Genomic DNA, 13,992 nt, shown 5'->3' with positions numbered 1-13,992 from the left:
GATTTTCCAGTTTTTCTTTTTCCATAAACTTAATTTTCCCGATTTTGCACGTGACCTTGAAAAGGGTTTTTTTTTTTATTGTTTATGTAATAAAAGTAGCGTTGAAGTGCATTTGTGGTAAAAATTTCACACAGTGAACCGGTTTCGAAATATTTACAAAATAATTACGAAAATAATGAGACGCCCTCTAATGACCAAACCGTACAACTTCACGTGATAGCCTTATTTATTCAAACATGGCTTTTCTGTCATTTTGACTAAGTTTACCCCAAGGACGGTAAACAGTACAGGAGTGCTTAATCCCATAAGCGCAATCTTGCCGGTATCGGCTCGGGCCGGTGACGATTTTTACGTCACCATGGGTCTCTCGCGTTTGCGCGATTGTTTTGCGCGATGCGCGATTGCAGTCGATCATTCACGAACATGATCTCGTACATAGCATCTCGGGCGAATATTTAGCGTATTGTGCACCCGAAGGCCCACTGTGACGTCAGAATTCATTCGCCGCCGGGAAACAAAATCGGCCGATCGAGCAATCCTGTACTGTTTAATATCCTTGAGTTTACCCCACAAACAATGTGTCAAATCGCTTTCACCCGTTTTTTGTATTTTTTTCCAGTCAGTCTCTAGAGATTCAATTATTTTTGGGTATTTTTTCCAAATGTAAGTTTTCGGGACTTTCTCATTTTTGAGTGGTATAATAACAATCAAATATGACAAAAAAAGTTATAATTTTAATTAGCCTCAAACATAGTATAACAAAGTGTAAACAAAAGACCACTAGTTTCGAGAGAAATATTAAAAATTTGCTATAATAAAAGGGTCTTTTTAAATGCATGCCCTACTACTTAAGCTGAGATTTTTTAAACCCGTACTAGCTCTACATCAACAAACAGAAGTTACAATAGACCGTAATACACACATTATAGCTTGTCACTACAAAACACTAAAAAAACTACAAATATTGTAGAAAGGCCACACCTAAAGGTACGAAAATAAGCCAGGAAAACGTCATAGACAGTCCGGTAATTCTTGACAAGGCCCACCATATTAAACAGACCACGCCCACTTGTAATACAAGATTCAAAATTTGCAAACTGAAAAATGATGATTAAACCACTTTTGAACACTACAATTATTGTGGAACTTACATTAAATTTTTCGTTCTTGCGAAAGGCAACGTTTTCTCCGGGTCTTTGCTCAAGTAAACACGAGCGCCCAGTGTTAAATCGTCGAAATACACAGGCCACACCAAATCGGATAAGTCCAAACCGTAGGAATCTTTGTCATTGTCTTGCAGAAATCGATGCAATTCTTCGGTTTTAACGGCCGAAAATTTCCATTCGGTGAAAATAAACTTAGACAAACGTGCCAGGGATGTGTTGACGTTTCGGTGCAGTTTCATCAGACTGTAAGTGGCAATTTAGACACTTTTGACACACTCTTGTATGCTGTTACTCACATTGGTCTACCTCCTGTTAATAGAGTGATTGTATCCAGTATTATTGCCGGTAAAATGTGAACAAAGAAAGTGGAGATTTTGTAGTGAGTGATTGTGCCCAGGAGTTTCAAGTAAGGATACCAAACGGCACCGGCCAAAGGGAATTTATGCAAATAGTTGTTGATGGATTGCTCCACTGACGCCCAACGAAACGGATTTCTAGTACTGGAAGAGCATTGGTAGATTTCCAGTCTTTTGGTTTTTGTTACTCCTAAATTTCAAAGAGTTTAAATATTTACTGTAACTGTAGAGGTTAAATTTTACCTGCATGATAGCCAGCAACCAGCAAATTATTAACCACAATATCCACTGGTATATAATCGTAAATCAGCTCTTTAGCCACTGGCAATCGGCGGATCACACCTTTAGACGCCCCCATTAAAAATCCTTGAGGTCCATTTTTGCTTATTGTCCATCCGGAAACGGGTTCTTTCCAGGCTCCCACAACTACAAAGAAATTACTCCAGTGCTTGTTAAATTTTACGGCAAAAATTACTCATGGATGGTCTGACAATAGCGCAAGGAAACTGCTCCTCGCACTTTTTAATCTCGTGCTCGGCCATGTGCTTGGTAATTGTGTAAGTGTTGGGGTGCTCTCCCAAAATTTCGGGAGTTTTCGCTTCCAGTTCTTCCGGGCTTAGATTGGATATCAGTTTGATTAGTTCATCAGGGTCACGTGTCAACGGGTATAACACCTATTTAATCGATTAAATAACTTATTTTATTAATGACAAAATGAGACAAAAAAACCTCTTCAGCTTCCAGTCTGTAGGAATTAACGTAGGTGCTACTGACATGCACCAAAACTTGTAGGTTGGCACATTGACGCGCTAGTTCTGTAATTCTTCTAGTACCTATCAAAACAAATTAATATTCTTTCATGGGATCTTTATACATTTTATTTCAGCTAAATGTAGGACACAGTAACACATTGAGCGCATCTTGTGATGTCATAAGTTGGTTAAATTACGTCATTGTGACGTCACATCTGATCTGTTCTAGATCGACCTTAAGTACAGACAACCAGCGCAATGTAATTAAAGTGGCACCCAAAAAGGAAGCCGTTTAGGCTTCAAGGGCTTCCTAAGGTATTTGGGCCTCTTCGGTTGTAGGTAAACTCTAAGAGATGGCGCTAATACAGCTCGTCATTGCAGACATAGTTGCCAACTTTTGCAGTATTTCCTATAATCCGCTTTCTTTTGCTATCCCATCTAAACTGCATAAGGCTTGATTTTTTCAAATAAATTTGAGTTAAATTACTCGCATTTTGAAAACTAAACAAGATAAGAATTTCTGGTTTGAGGTAACGATAATAAAGATTCTATTTATTTTAAAAGTCACAGGACTCTTTTTTTAACGTCAAAACAGAATCCTGAAGGTCACGTGACCGTTTTTTTAGTTTTAAACTGATCCACTAAATCACGTATCTATTTGTAAGATTAAAATGTAATTTTTAACGTCACGTGACAGTTTTTATGTTTCGACTATTTCGTTTCAAATCGCGTGACTTTTTTAACGTCAAAACAGATCCTGAAGGTCACGTGACTCTTTTAAGATTAAAAATGGAATTTATAATGTCACATGACAGTTTTAAATGTCTATTTAATGATAAAACCTTTTTAACCGTTTTTAAAGTTGGCTGCTCTGGGTCATCTCTTTTGTTTCCCAACAATTCACATTTTCAAATTTGGCAAATTTACGACCTGCGCTGTGTAGTCGTAGACGGAAGGAATTCTTTGCTGGCGCCCTTTTAAACCATACTATATTACGCCCATAAATATTCTGTTATTGACCTAAAAGCAAGCACTGTAAGTATTACATCGTAAATCCTTTTCCCAGTAAAGATTTGTTCCACGAAATTGTTGAGAAATGCTTGTAAAAAGCAAGTAAGTTCACATGTACAGTTCGTAGTTTGTGATTGGTCAAAAAAAACCAGCGAGCTGAAAGCTGCTTTTTTTAACCAATCACAAACTACCCACTGTTCAGTGACAAGCTTTTGACGTTTTAAACAGTCAATTTGTGTTCTTTGACACTTGAAATTAATCTTCTTGACAGTCACAAATCCAATTTATACTTTTTTTCAAACTAAGTTAAGGTTTTGGCGTTCTCAAATGTCACTGTAGTCTTATGGACATTCTAAATTAGTAATTATGACTGCATTTACCTCAAATTTTAACTTCCTTCACTTAAAATCACACTTTTGAAAAACTTTTTTTTTATAATAGATATAAGCTTTACAGTGCAAATAGCCACGAGACAATTTTCAATTATTTTAACGTCAAAACGAAATCCTAAAGGTCACGTGACTGTTTTAGATGTCAAAGTATTATTTGAAGAGTCACCTGACTCCTTAAAATGTGCAAATGGTCACGTCACAATTTTCAATAATCAAACATTTTTTAAAAGCCACATGACTCTTTTTTAATGTCAAACCGAAATTCTGAAGGTCACGTGACTGTCAATAGCAAAATAATGTTTAAAGAGTCACGTGACCGTTTTTCAGTTTGAACTGAGATTTTTTAAATGACGTGACTTCTTTTAATGTGCAAATGGTCACGTGACGATTTTCAATACTCAAATTAAATTTTTTTTAGTCCATGTAACTCGTTTTAACTTCAAAACGGATCCTAAAGGTCACGTGACTCTTTTAAGATTTAAAATAGATTTTATAATGTCACATGACAGTTTTGAATGTCAAAATGTTATTGAAAGGATCACATGCTCGTTTTTCAGTTTAAACTGATATTTTTAAAGACACATGTTACTCTCTTTATAATGAATTTTCAATTAAAAACGTGTTTACGTCAAACGGGAATCCTAAAGGTAACGTGACTGTTTTAGATGTTAAAAATATTATTTGAAAAGTCACGTGACTCTTTTTACAGTTCATAAAGTCGCATGACAATTTTCAATACTCAAAGTTTATTTTGAAAGGTCACGTGACTCTTATTTAAAGTCAAAACGGAACCCTGAAGATCACGTGACTGTAAATAACAAAATATTATTTCACGGCTCACGTGACTATTTTCACAAATAATTAAATTTAATTTTAAAGATTATGTGATCCTTCTATTTAAAATTAGGGGAATATGCCTTTAGTGGTGCCATCTCACCCTGCTTACTTAAATTAATTTTCAGTTCCATTGCCACTGTTTGTCTATACTTATCATATAGGAAACGCCAACGAAAACTGCATTCACCTTATATAGGATCTTGTATTATGAAACAATTTTGGCAGATGACACTTTTAATCAGGTCAATAACAAAATAATCTAATTGGGCCAAAATGGCTACTAATAAATTGCTGACTGGACTAGTGTAATTGCACTGCAAACAACTGTAATTAAAGCTCTTACCTAACAAATTAATGTCAACGGTGGCTCTTAAGGTGTCACCAAAATCCAGGGTGGCTGCACTGTGAATAATAACATTAACATTTTGAGACAGCAAGGTTCTGTCACTTTCAGAGAGACCAAGATTTTCCTGGCCCACATCTCCAGCAACTGGTTTCACTTTTGCAAAAACCTGAAAAATTGTTTCCATATTAGATCTATCAAAATATCATCATCATAAAAAAAGTAATACTTAACTGACATAGCAATTAAACCTGTTTTATTAACTTGTCACTTGTGAACTTAAATTTATGAACAAAGTTGAAGTGGAAAGTGTAATACTTTAAAATAAAAAAAAACCGGTTTTACAAGATCAAGACACTTACTTCTTCAACTGGTTTTTCTTTGAGTAACCGCTGGAAAACTTGATTCTTTTTAAGCTCTTCCAAGCGCGTCTCAATTTCTTTTCCTCGTTTCGGCCTCATTAGCAGGTAAACGGTACCGTGATCGGGAATAGTTCGCAGGATCTTTTCCAGAAGGCATACTCCCACAAATCCAGTGGCTCCCGTAATAAATATGTTTTTACCAGCGTAAAACTGCTTCACACCCACCATGTTGTTTATTTAGGTCCTGAGGGAGAGACGAACGATAAAGAAACACAATTTATTAGAAAGTCGGCAGAAGTACTTAATTTTTGTAAGTAAACTGGAAATGTAAACAAACAAAACCACATTTTTAAGGTTAGAGTTCTGTCAAATTTGTGTTATTAATTTATATTTTCTGTTTCTTTCTATTACATTGATTTTAACCATTTGAAGAAAGAGATCGATATATTCACCGGTTGTAGGGAAACTGGAAAGTTTAAGTGACAGCTGACAGTTTAGAAGATTGGTTAAGGCCCATAAAGGTATTAACATAAAATAATTAATGGGAAAAGATTGCATTGACTATCAACGTATCAAAAGTGTTGATTCAAATTGAATATTTTGTCTTTAATGGCAATTTTTAAACAAAATTCAACGGTTTTTGTTCAATTTGCTCTGTAAAAAAATTATAACTAAGTATTAGTAATAATTAATCAATAAAGGGACGTTGAAATTAAATTATTTAAACAAAATTATTATGTAATTATAACTAACAATTATATTTTATTGACTGTTTACTTTAAGGTACCTACACTTACATTACTGACAATGTTAACATTGTAAAGAAGATCATTAGTAACCTATTAGCAGCATACCTAGTTACTAGTTAGACGAGCTTTCTTATTAATTAGTTATTAAAATGCTTACGTTAAAAGAATAATTATAGTTTTAGTTAATGATAGCAAAATGGAGTTGACGTTATTTAATCAAATTCATCAATAATTTTAATTAAAAAATACATGTTTGAGCCTGCATTACCTTGAGTTTTTATTATTATGTTATACTGTGTCGCCAAACGTGTTTTGCTTGTTCTTCTAAAAAAAACAAAAAAAGATTTCTCTCTTGGCATCAAATCATGTAAATAATTCTTGACACGTATTTGATACAAACATTTTGTAGGTCACTGTCTACCACACAGAAAACTATACAAATTTCATTAATGCAGTCAAAAAATTCATTGATTAAACTTACCACTGAAACCTTCCGGCAATAAGTCAGACAATAGAACTAACTGAAGATTTAATCGTAATAAATGATCGATTTGAAAGTGCACACCTGACAAATGCGTGTAAGCAAAACCATCCGAGATAGGTATACCGACACCACTGAAGCCACTGCAGCAATAGAATGAAGTAATAGTACCAGTAACAGTAAAAGATTGTATTTTAATAACGGTTCGGACTTCGAATACCATTAAACCAACCTCCACACATGACCACTTGGAAAATTTTTGTTGCAATGAAAATTTGTATTTATAATTTTTCTTATGTTATCATTTATTTGTGAAGCATTTTTTTAACAATTTTATTAGGCATTTCAACGTGTTAACACTTCAAAATTAGTTTATTTTCTAATAATTTGTGGCTTAAAATTTGGATCCAATATTTTGGGTAACAGCTGCGCATATAAGTCCAGACGTTGAGTCATCTAAAATAGATTATGGCAGAAAATTACAACAATACGTAAGTGCAACCAACCTGAAAGCCCCAGTGGTCTTTCACCTGTCTACACATGTTCAAATCAATCTCAGTCACCAAAAGTCCGTTTTTAGTTCTTGACAAACCCTAAAAAAATGCATTTAATATACGCCCTGAAATTTAGAGTAAAAAGTGTTAGTTACGGGGGTTCTGGAACCGTTCGGTGCTGCAACGTAGCTGGAACCATAAAAATGACCAAAGTCCTTGTGAGCGGGTTTACCGTTTCCCGAAGTGAATTCGTTTTCAAAGACTTCGGTACCCACGCGATTTATGGCGCACGTGAAATACCCATTAGCTATAGCTGCGTTTCTTGCTTCTATGCCCCAAAGGGGCTCGCTTAAATCTCCCACCTAAATTATGTAGATATGTAGATTATGTAGATTTTTTTGTAAATAAGTTTTATAGTAAGTCCACATTAGTGCAGTGTAAATCACATGTATAGTTCGAGTATAGTTTGTGATTGTGTTGATGACCAGAAAGTTTTTTTTTTCCTTCTGAGATTTACTCAAATACTGCACACGTAGACTTTATCAGTCGTCTGACAGGAAAAAATTAAAATAATAATAAAAATAAGCGGGTTTTACTTACTGTGGCTGAAGGATTGAAAACAACTTCAGCTCCGTTAAGTCCAAAAGTCAGCCAGTTGAGCGGATGGTGCCTTCCGTAGCAAATGTTGATGGCAATTTTTCCAAACTCGGTCTATAACATTAAAGAAACAGTTATACAAAAATAATAATTATTTGAAATATACCTCAAACACTGGATGTCCCGTATTTCCTTCCATGTAATACGTGGACTCGTTAAAATCACCCACTCTTGGAATGTGGTTTTTTCGGTGCTTCCCCAAGTAGTCACCGTGATTATCGATCACAACAGCCGTATTCCAGATTGTGTCGCCGTGAATTTCGTCTCGTTCCAATATGGGCGATATTATAACAATATTATGCAATTTGGCCAACTGAAATTTTTTGGTTTGCTTCACTATACTTGGTAAAGGGAGTAGAAACTTACTTCCTGAAGAAATTTGGTGGTTGGGCCGTGTTCCGCCAATTCGGCGTATTCGCACCAAGGGTACTTTTCTCGGGTACAAAAGGCAAAAGGCATATCTACAAGAAATATGTCACACTCTGTATATGCAAAGAATAAAAAACTTACTCCAAGCTTCCTGGAAACAAAAAACATTAACATTCATTTTAGCAGCAGCTTCTACGGCTTCTTTGGCCAGTTTGAACAATGCATCTTTCATGGTTTGAATTTTTGACGTGGTGGGCAAAGGAATTCCATGCTTCAAAAGTAAATACAGGGTGGTCCAGTTTTAAATGTCAATAATTCACCATTCCAGAGCCCATCAAATAATAAGTTAACATACATTATGCATTTTCCTGAAAAATGCTTCTCAAGGAAAATACAGTCCAGTTTAAAAAATCGGTTTTTCGTCATAACTGTCAGACCGCTGGAGAAATTTTAATCAAATTTAGAACAAATACATAATATGAAATTAATACTCATTATGTGATGTTAATGACGTTTGTCGAAACTGTCCAGTGGTATAAAATACAGAAAGATGGTTTTAATTTTTCTGTCTTATTCTCTACGTCAATTTGACAAAATAAGTATCTCTTATAAAATTGCGATTTGAAACTTAGTAGACTTACGTTCAAAGACCCAAAACCAACCAAACCCAACTTTGAAAACGATGAAAATTGACTTAAGAAGCTTAAAAAGGGTCTTTTTGTAGCCAGTTTTCATAGTTTCCAGACAAATTGAAAGACTTTAGTTATGATAATTGACTTATTTAACCAGTAAATTTACTTTGAAACGGTGAAAATTGACTTGAGAGGCTTAAAAATTGTCTTTGTAACCAGTTTTCAGACAAATTGAAAGACTTTAGCCTTGACAATTGACTTGGAAACTGTGAAAATTGACTTGAGAGGCTTAAAAACTCTTTGCAGTAGTTTTCAGATAAGTTGAAAAACTTTAATAGTAAAAATTGAATTGTATTGACTACAATTGTAATTGTATTGACTACAAGTGGTGTGACTACAAGTTAACACATTTCCACCTTGAAAATTGACTTGGATACCAAAAAGTGACTATGAATCAATGAAAAGTGACATCAAAAGTTGAAAATTTGCATTTGAAGTAAGTTTTCATAATTTGAAAATACATTTCAATATTTTAATCTTAAAAATAGTCTTAAATACAAGGTATTGACATTAATTTAATTTATTAATTTTCTTAGAACTCTGAACTATTTTTAGGGCTTTAAAACTGCTTTCAGCTTGGAAAGTCGAGTTTCAGGGTTATCTTCACCAAGTTTTTGACATAGCAGACTTAAAAAACTATTTTTACATTTTCCATAGGCTTACACATGCCATTTCACTCTTGGTCAGTATTAAATAGACTTCTAGATGCTCCACTGTGCTTTAAGACTGATAAATCCTTTTAGTTCGAAAATTCAGACTGTTACCAGTGTTTAATTGAATAAAAAAAGTTTGAATTGAATGATCAGTTTTACACTACCTGTCCAAAAATCCTGTTTTTTGACTATTTTCAGTGTCAAAAATTAACTCGTAAACCTCACAGATGACCAGATTTGAATCCTTTTGAACCAATTTAAAGTAAAAAATACAATAACCCAAGTATGATTTTGAATAATATCCAGTGACCGTAGAAAATAAAGACTATCATACACATAACGAGTACTCATTTCATAATTACTTATTCGAAATTTGATCAAAATTTGACCAACGGTCTGACAGTTGTAGCAAAAAAACGATTCTTTTAATCTGAACTTTGGAGGTCTTCAGGAAAATGACATATAATGCATGTCAACTTATTTTTTGATGCGCTATCGATTGATGGTGAATTATTGACATTTTTAAAACTGGACCACCCTGTATTTGATTTAAGTTATATATCATAACAAAATTTGGTGCTTTTTTTATAATAAAAAACAAATAATAATAGATTTGCGCATACACACACCTGAAATAGACCAATTCTAATTAATCTAGGTGCTCGTAACTGTTCTTCTGGACATGGAATGCTGTAGGCTTTTAATTGAAACGTTTCATTATTTAACGAAGCGGGTATTTGCAGGTTTCTGAAATTAAAACCTCATCCAAAAATCACCATTTCACTTGATTGGGAAACTTACACGACCGGTCGACCATACAGCACTTGTCTTACTTTCTCGTACCTCTCTCCAATCAAGTCATTTTCCAGGATTTCCTCGACACTCTCAAACTCCTTCACTCCAGACATTTTTCCTGTTGACTATACACGTTTGATTATACGCACTTAATCCACTGTCGAGGATAACATTTACCGCACATCAGCGTTATCTTTCGTTTGCATATGTATTAAATACCCGCAATATGAATGATATCTCTCGTTTATTTTGTTCAGTAAATTAAACCGTACATGCGCTGTAGGTGGTGCGATGAACTTTTTCCAGCCAAACTTGAAAAATACAATCTAACCTAAACGAAAACACTGTCTGGATTTAACTGAATGTATAAATACGAAACTTCGGTCTATATTTAACATTAAAAGAAGGCCAAGGTGGGCTTCCAGCCAACCATTTAAATTAGATTGGATATACACGCAGTATAATGTGCGTTAATAATTATTAACAACTTAATGTGTCTTACTATAAAAAGCAAACAGGCAGTAATAAAATGTTTGCTGATTAAAACCAGATAATACAATTTGGTATGTTTAAGTACTAAAAATACAATTTTCCGGCATGAAAAACAAAAAAATTTATTTCAAATCTCCATTACATTTTTTACTTATTTCCAAGGCAGTATTAAACAATTGTGAATTAATAACTCTCAATGTGACATTTTCCCTCTCTAATCTTACTCTAGAGGCTTCTTTCTCCACCCCATTTTCCTCATCAGAGAACTCAATATCATCACTTTGAACTTGGGAAATTACCAAATCATCTATATCCTCTTCCATGTTGCGTTTTAAGGTTTTAATAATCGTTCGCGGCTTCAAAATTTGTTCGTGAAAATTGCTAAAGTTTTGTACAAACTTCAAGCAGGTTACCGGCGCGTTGTGTTCGAATTTCTGTATCATTTGCCGACTGAGAATGTCCCAAGTGACTACAAAGTGATCCTCGCCGCCTGTTGCTAAAATGGTGTTGCTGAAATTTAAGGTCATCCCAACAATTTTTCCTTTATGGCCCACATAATCCTTGCAATGTTCATTGTCTATGTGTTGGTTTAGAGTTCGCGGAGGGTTTTTCAAGTTGTATTGCCTGACCAGACCTGATTTGGTGCCTACATACAGCTTCCAGCAAGGCAAATCAAATGTTATGGCTGTGAGTGGCTCATTAAACACTAATGTGAGTAGCAGATCTCCATTTGACAATTCGTACAACCTGGCTGTGTGATCAGCTGAACATGTGGCAACTCTGGACTGTCTTCCAAAACATCCTTTTAAAGACAGTTTAGATTGAATTTACACTAGCAAGATCATAAAACATACCTAAATGAATATCCTTAATAGGCATACTGTGATCATTTCTAGTGTAAACAGGCTCAACTTGTCCTATAGTGCTTTGACTTAACAAACTATGGTGTACTGCAACTAAATTGGCCAGAAAATACACCACCAAAAGCCCATCTTCACCCCCCACAACCACATACTCTCCATCACTAGAAAATTTCAAGCAAGTGATTGGCTGATAATGTCTTTGTTGCACTGACAACAGTTTGCCTGAACACAACTGCCAAACATATAATTTTGTAGAGATTGCTACAGCCAAGTAAGTGTTGTGGGGACACACAGAGAGACATGTAGCCGGCCCGGGTAGTATAAGCCTGTAATAATAATAATAATAATAACAGTCTTTATTTCGAATTGTGATTAGAATAGAGTACAATGTACATTATCAACTAATACAAAGGAAATAGCGTCATGGTAAACTATGAACTATGTAGTACTTAAAGATACTTATATACATTTTCAGCGATTTTTCCCTAAATACAGATTTCAGAGAATAAGCAATCTTTATTTAACAAAATAATGCTCTATAGTGTAGGGTTCTAATTCAATTAGTAAATTTTTTACTTCTTTTTTGAAACTTTTGTCCGTCAATGTTTTCAGCCTGTCTGGTAGGTTGTTAAATAGGCGAATACACATATATTTTGCATTCTTCTCAGTGAGTGTTAATCTATGTTTTGGACAGTTTACATCTTTTTGTCTTGTGTTGTATGTATGATTGACTTTGATGTTAAATAGGTTTTGGTTCTTTTTCAGAAAGATGAGACACTCATATATATATAAATTGCATAAACTGTCATTATTTTATTTTTTTTAAAAATGGATCTACATGAATCTTTGTATTTCATTTTGAACATTAATCTAATTGCCCTTTTTTGAATTACAAATACATTCTGTATTGAAGTATTTCTACCCCAAAACATAATTGCATACTTCATAATCAATTCAAAGTTGGCAAAGTACAATATTTTAAGGGCCGCTAGGTTCAGATACCCGGAGACAATTCGAATTCCATAGCAAATTGAGTTTAAGTAAATATGTAAGTTAAGTGGATGTGCAGAGATAGATGGAAATAAATCATACCTAATAGTTTTATCAATCTCCTGGCTGTTTAAAGGCCACACGTGCAGTAGGGGTTTGTTAGCTTCCGCTGCCAGTATGTAGTCTTGGTCTATTACGCTTAAACAGTTTTCGGGGACGGCACCCCCATTTTTATAGGATTTTAGGGTGTTTTTGGTGTTGTAGTCCCACAAAGTAATCGAAGACTGTACGGACGATTGTGACGCTGTCAGCAGTAGTTCCTGAGTATCCATGTTAGTTTAATGTTTTCTGATAAATCAGGAATGTACACGACTGTTTTTAGCTTATTATAAGTAAGGAAAATTAAACTTTTTTTGGAGTAAAAAATAATAAACATAACCACATCCACATGCCGTTGCCGGAAAATTATTTTAAGGTTATAATTCTGACAGTTATGTAAAACTGACTTTCTTGTCACGTGACAAATATGAGATAAGCGAATAAAGTAGTCACGTGACACATTGTTTGATTTTGTTTCATCTTTGTTGGGAGATGGGAGCAGGGATGTAAAATTTCCGGAAAGTTAAATTTACGGAAATTTTTCCAGAAAATATTAGTAATATTAGTAAATATATATAAGTAAAATAATATTAGTAATTTTCCGGAAAAATTGGAAAATCTGAAAATTCAAAAAAAAAATCGTTTTTTACATTTTTTGTACTATTAACTTGAAGATATTTAGGCAGTTGACGTTAATTTTGAAAATAAAAATGTTGTACTTGAAATTTCTTGACAATTCCAGTTTTTAATTTTTTAAAGTGTATCCCATCGAGGTGGTTTACCATTTGTGGTAAAAAAATTCAGACCTCTAACCGGAAACGTTCCTGAGATATTGAGCAAAAACTGCAAAAAACGAGAGTCAACTTTGACGCCCTCTAGCGGATAAACGGGACAACGACAACATAGTGTGCCCGCTTAACGTCACGTGATAACCCCATGTTCATTAGCTTTCTTTTGGTGTGTTTATACAGGGTGTGTCAAATAAGCGAGTTATGGACGATTTTCTGACCAAAATTTCGCACACATTGGAAATTTCTGCTTTCGAGGAGAGTGGTCAAATTAAGGCTGTAGGAGCAAAAACAATTGAATATCGATACAAACATTTTACATCAAGTAGGCCTAGAATTTGACGTTCCAAAAATCGAAAAAAAATGATAAGTTTGGTTTGTTGCTGAAATTTGGGACACCCTGTATACTGATCTAGGAATAAAGTATATGCAAATATCTACAAGATTCATGTTTGGTATTTTCTTTATAAAATGAAAATTAAATAAGTTACAGGGATGTTAAAAATTCATTGAATCACCCTGTAAACTACTCCATTGTATTGTCAATAACTCGGTTATTGTGACAATTATAGGATGGTTCACTACACCAATTTGTAGCCCTTGAAATTCTCTTTTGACTACCCCTTATAGCGTTTTTACCTAAAACGTCGA

At 34.3% G+C, this 13,992-nt stretch overlaps 3 protein-coding genes and 1 long non-coding RNA gene across 6 annotated transcripts; 1 reads left to right on the top strand and 3 right to left on the bottom strand.

Moving 5' to 3' along the window:
• Window positions 1-714: 714 nt before the first annotated feature.
• LOC145726417 (putative fatty acyl-CoA reductase CG8306) lies at window positions 715-6,598 on the bottom strand. 3 transcript variants are annotated; one of them, XM_081975464.1, is made up of 10 exons: window positions 6,450-6,598; window positions 6,237-6,292; window positions 5,220-5,463; window positions 4,858-5,026; window positions 2,252-2,355; window positions 1,998-2,196; window positions 1,766-1,948; window positions 1,463-1,712; window positions 1,152-1,409; window positions 715-1,097 (listed from the first exon to the last, which is right to left on the bottom strand). In XM_081975464.1, the coding sequence occupies exons 3-10, from the start codon at window positions 5,445-5,447 to the stop codon at window positions 956-958; spliced, it is 1,533 nt and encodes a 510-aa protein (XP_081831590.1). In that variant the 5' UTR covers window positions 5,448-5,463; window positions 6,237-6,292; window positions 6,450-6,598; the 3' UTR covers window positions 715-955. The 3 variants fall into 3 exon arrangements, with proteins under 3 accessions (XP_081831590.1, XP_081831589.1, XP_081831591.1); XM_081975463.1 differs by lacking the exon at window positions 6,237-6,292; XM_081975465.1 differs by lacking the exons at window positions 6,237-6,292; window positions 6,450-6,598 and adding an exon at window positions 5,521-5,643.
• On the top strand, window positions 3,411-6,232 carry LOC145726428 (uncharacterized). The gene is made up of 2 exons (XR_014177603.1): window positions 3,411-3,947; window positions 4,477-6,232. It is a non-coding gene; the product is annotated as an uncharacterized LOC145726428 (long non-coding RNA).
• Window positions 6,599-6,723: 125 nt separating the features above from the next.
• pyd3 (beta-ureidopropionase pyd3) lies at window positions 6,724-10,465 on the bottom strand. The gene is made up of 9 exons (XM_081975470.1): window positions 10,116-10,465; window positions 9,944-10,061; window positions 8,111-8,240; window positions 7,967-8,061; window positions 7,707-7,913; window positions 7,544-7,654; window positions 7,099-7,305; window positions 6,956-7,042; window positions 6,724-6,905 (listed from the first exon to the last, which is right to left on the bottom strand). The coding sequence occupies exons 1-9, from the start codon at window positions 10,220-10,222 to the stop codon at window positions 6,822-6,824; spliced, it is 1,146 nt and encodes a 381-aa protein (XP_081831596.1). The 5' UTR covers window positions 10,223-10,465; the 3' UTR covers window positions 6,724-6,821.
• A 232-nt stretch (window positions 10,466-10,697) lies between these two features.
• Window positions 10,698-12,927, bottom strand: LOC145726420 (WD repeat-containing protein 18). The gene is made up of 3 exons (XM_081975468.1): window positions 12,557-12,927; window positions 11,456-11,790; window positions 10,698-11,403 (listed from the first exon to the last, which is right to left on the bottom strand). The coding sequence occupies exons 1-3, from the start codon at window positions 12,784-12,786 to the stop codon at window positions 10,724-10,726; spliced, it is 1,245 nt and encodes a 414-aa protein (XP_081831594.1). The 5' UTR covers window positions 12,787-12,927; the 3' UTR covers window positions 10,698-10,723.
• Window positions 12,928-13,992: the final 1,065 nt, after the last annotated feature.

Source organism: Ips typographus, linkage group LG3 (assembly GCF_016097725.1).
Source record: "Ips typographus isolate SLU linkage group LG3, UJ_Ityp_2.0, whole genome shotgun sequence".
Lineage (NCBI taxonomy): Eukaryota > Metazoa > Arthropoda > Insecta > Coleoptera > Curculionidae > Ips > Ips typographus.
The sequence above is the reverse complement of the archived record's forward strand: the minus strand, read 5'-3'. Positions and strand labels throughout refer to the sequence as shown.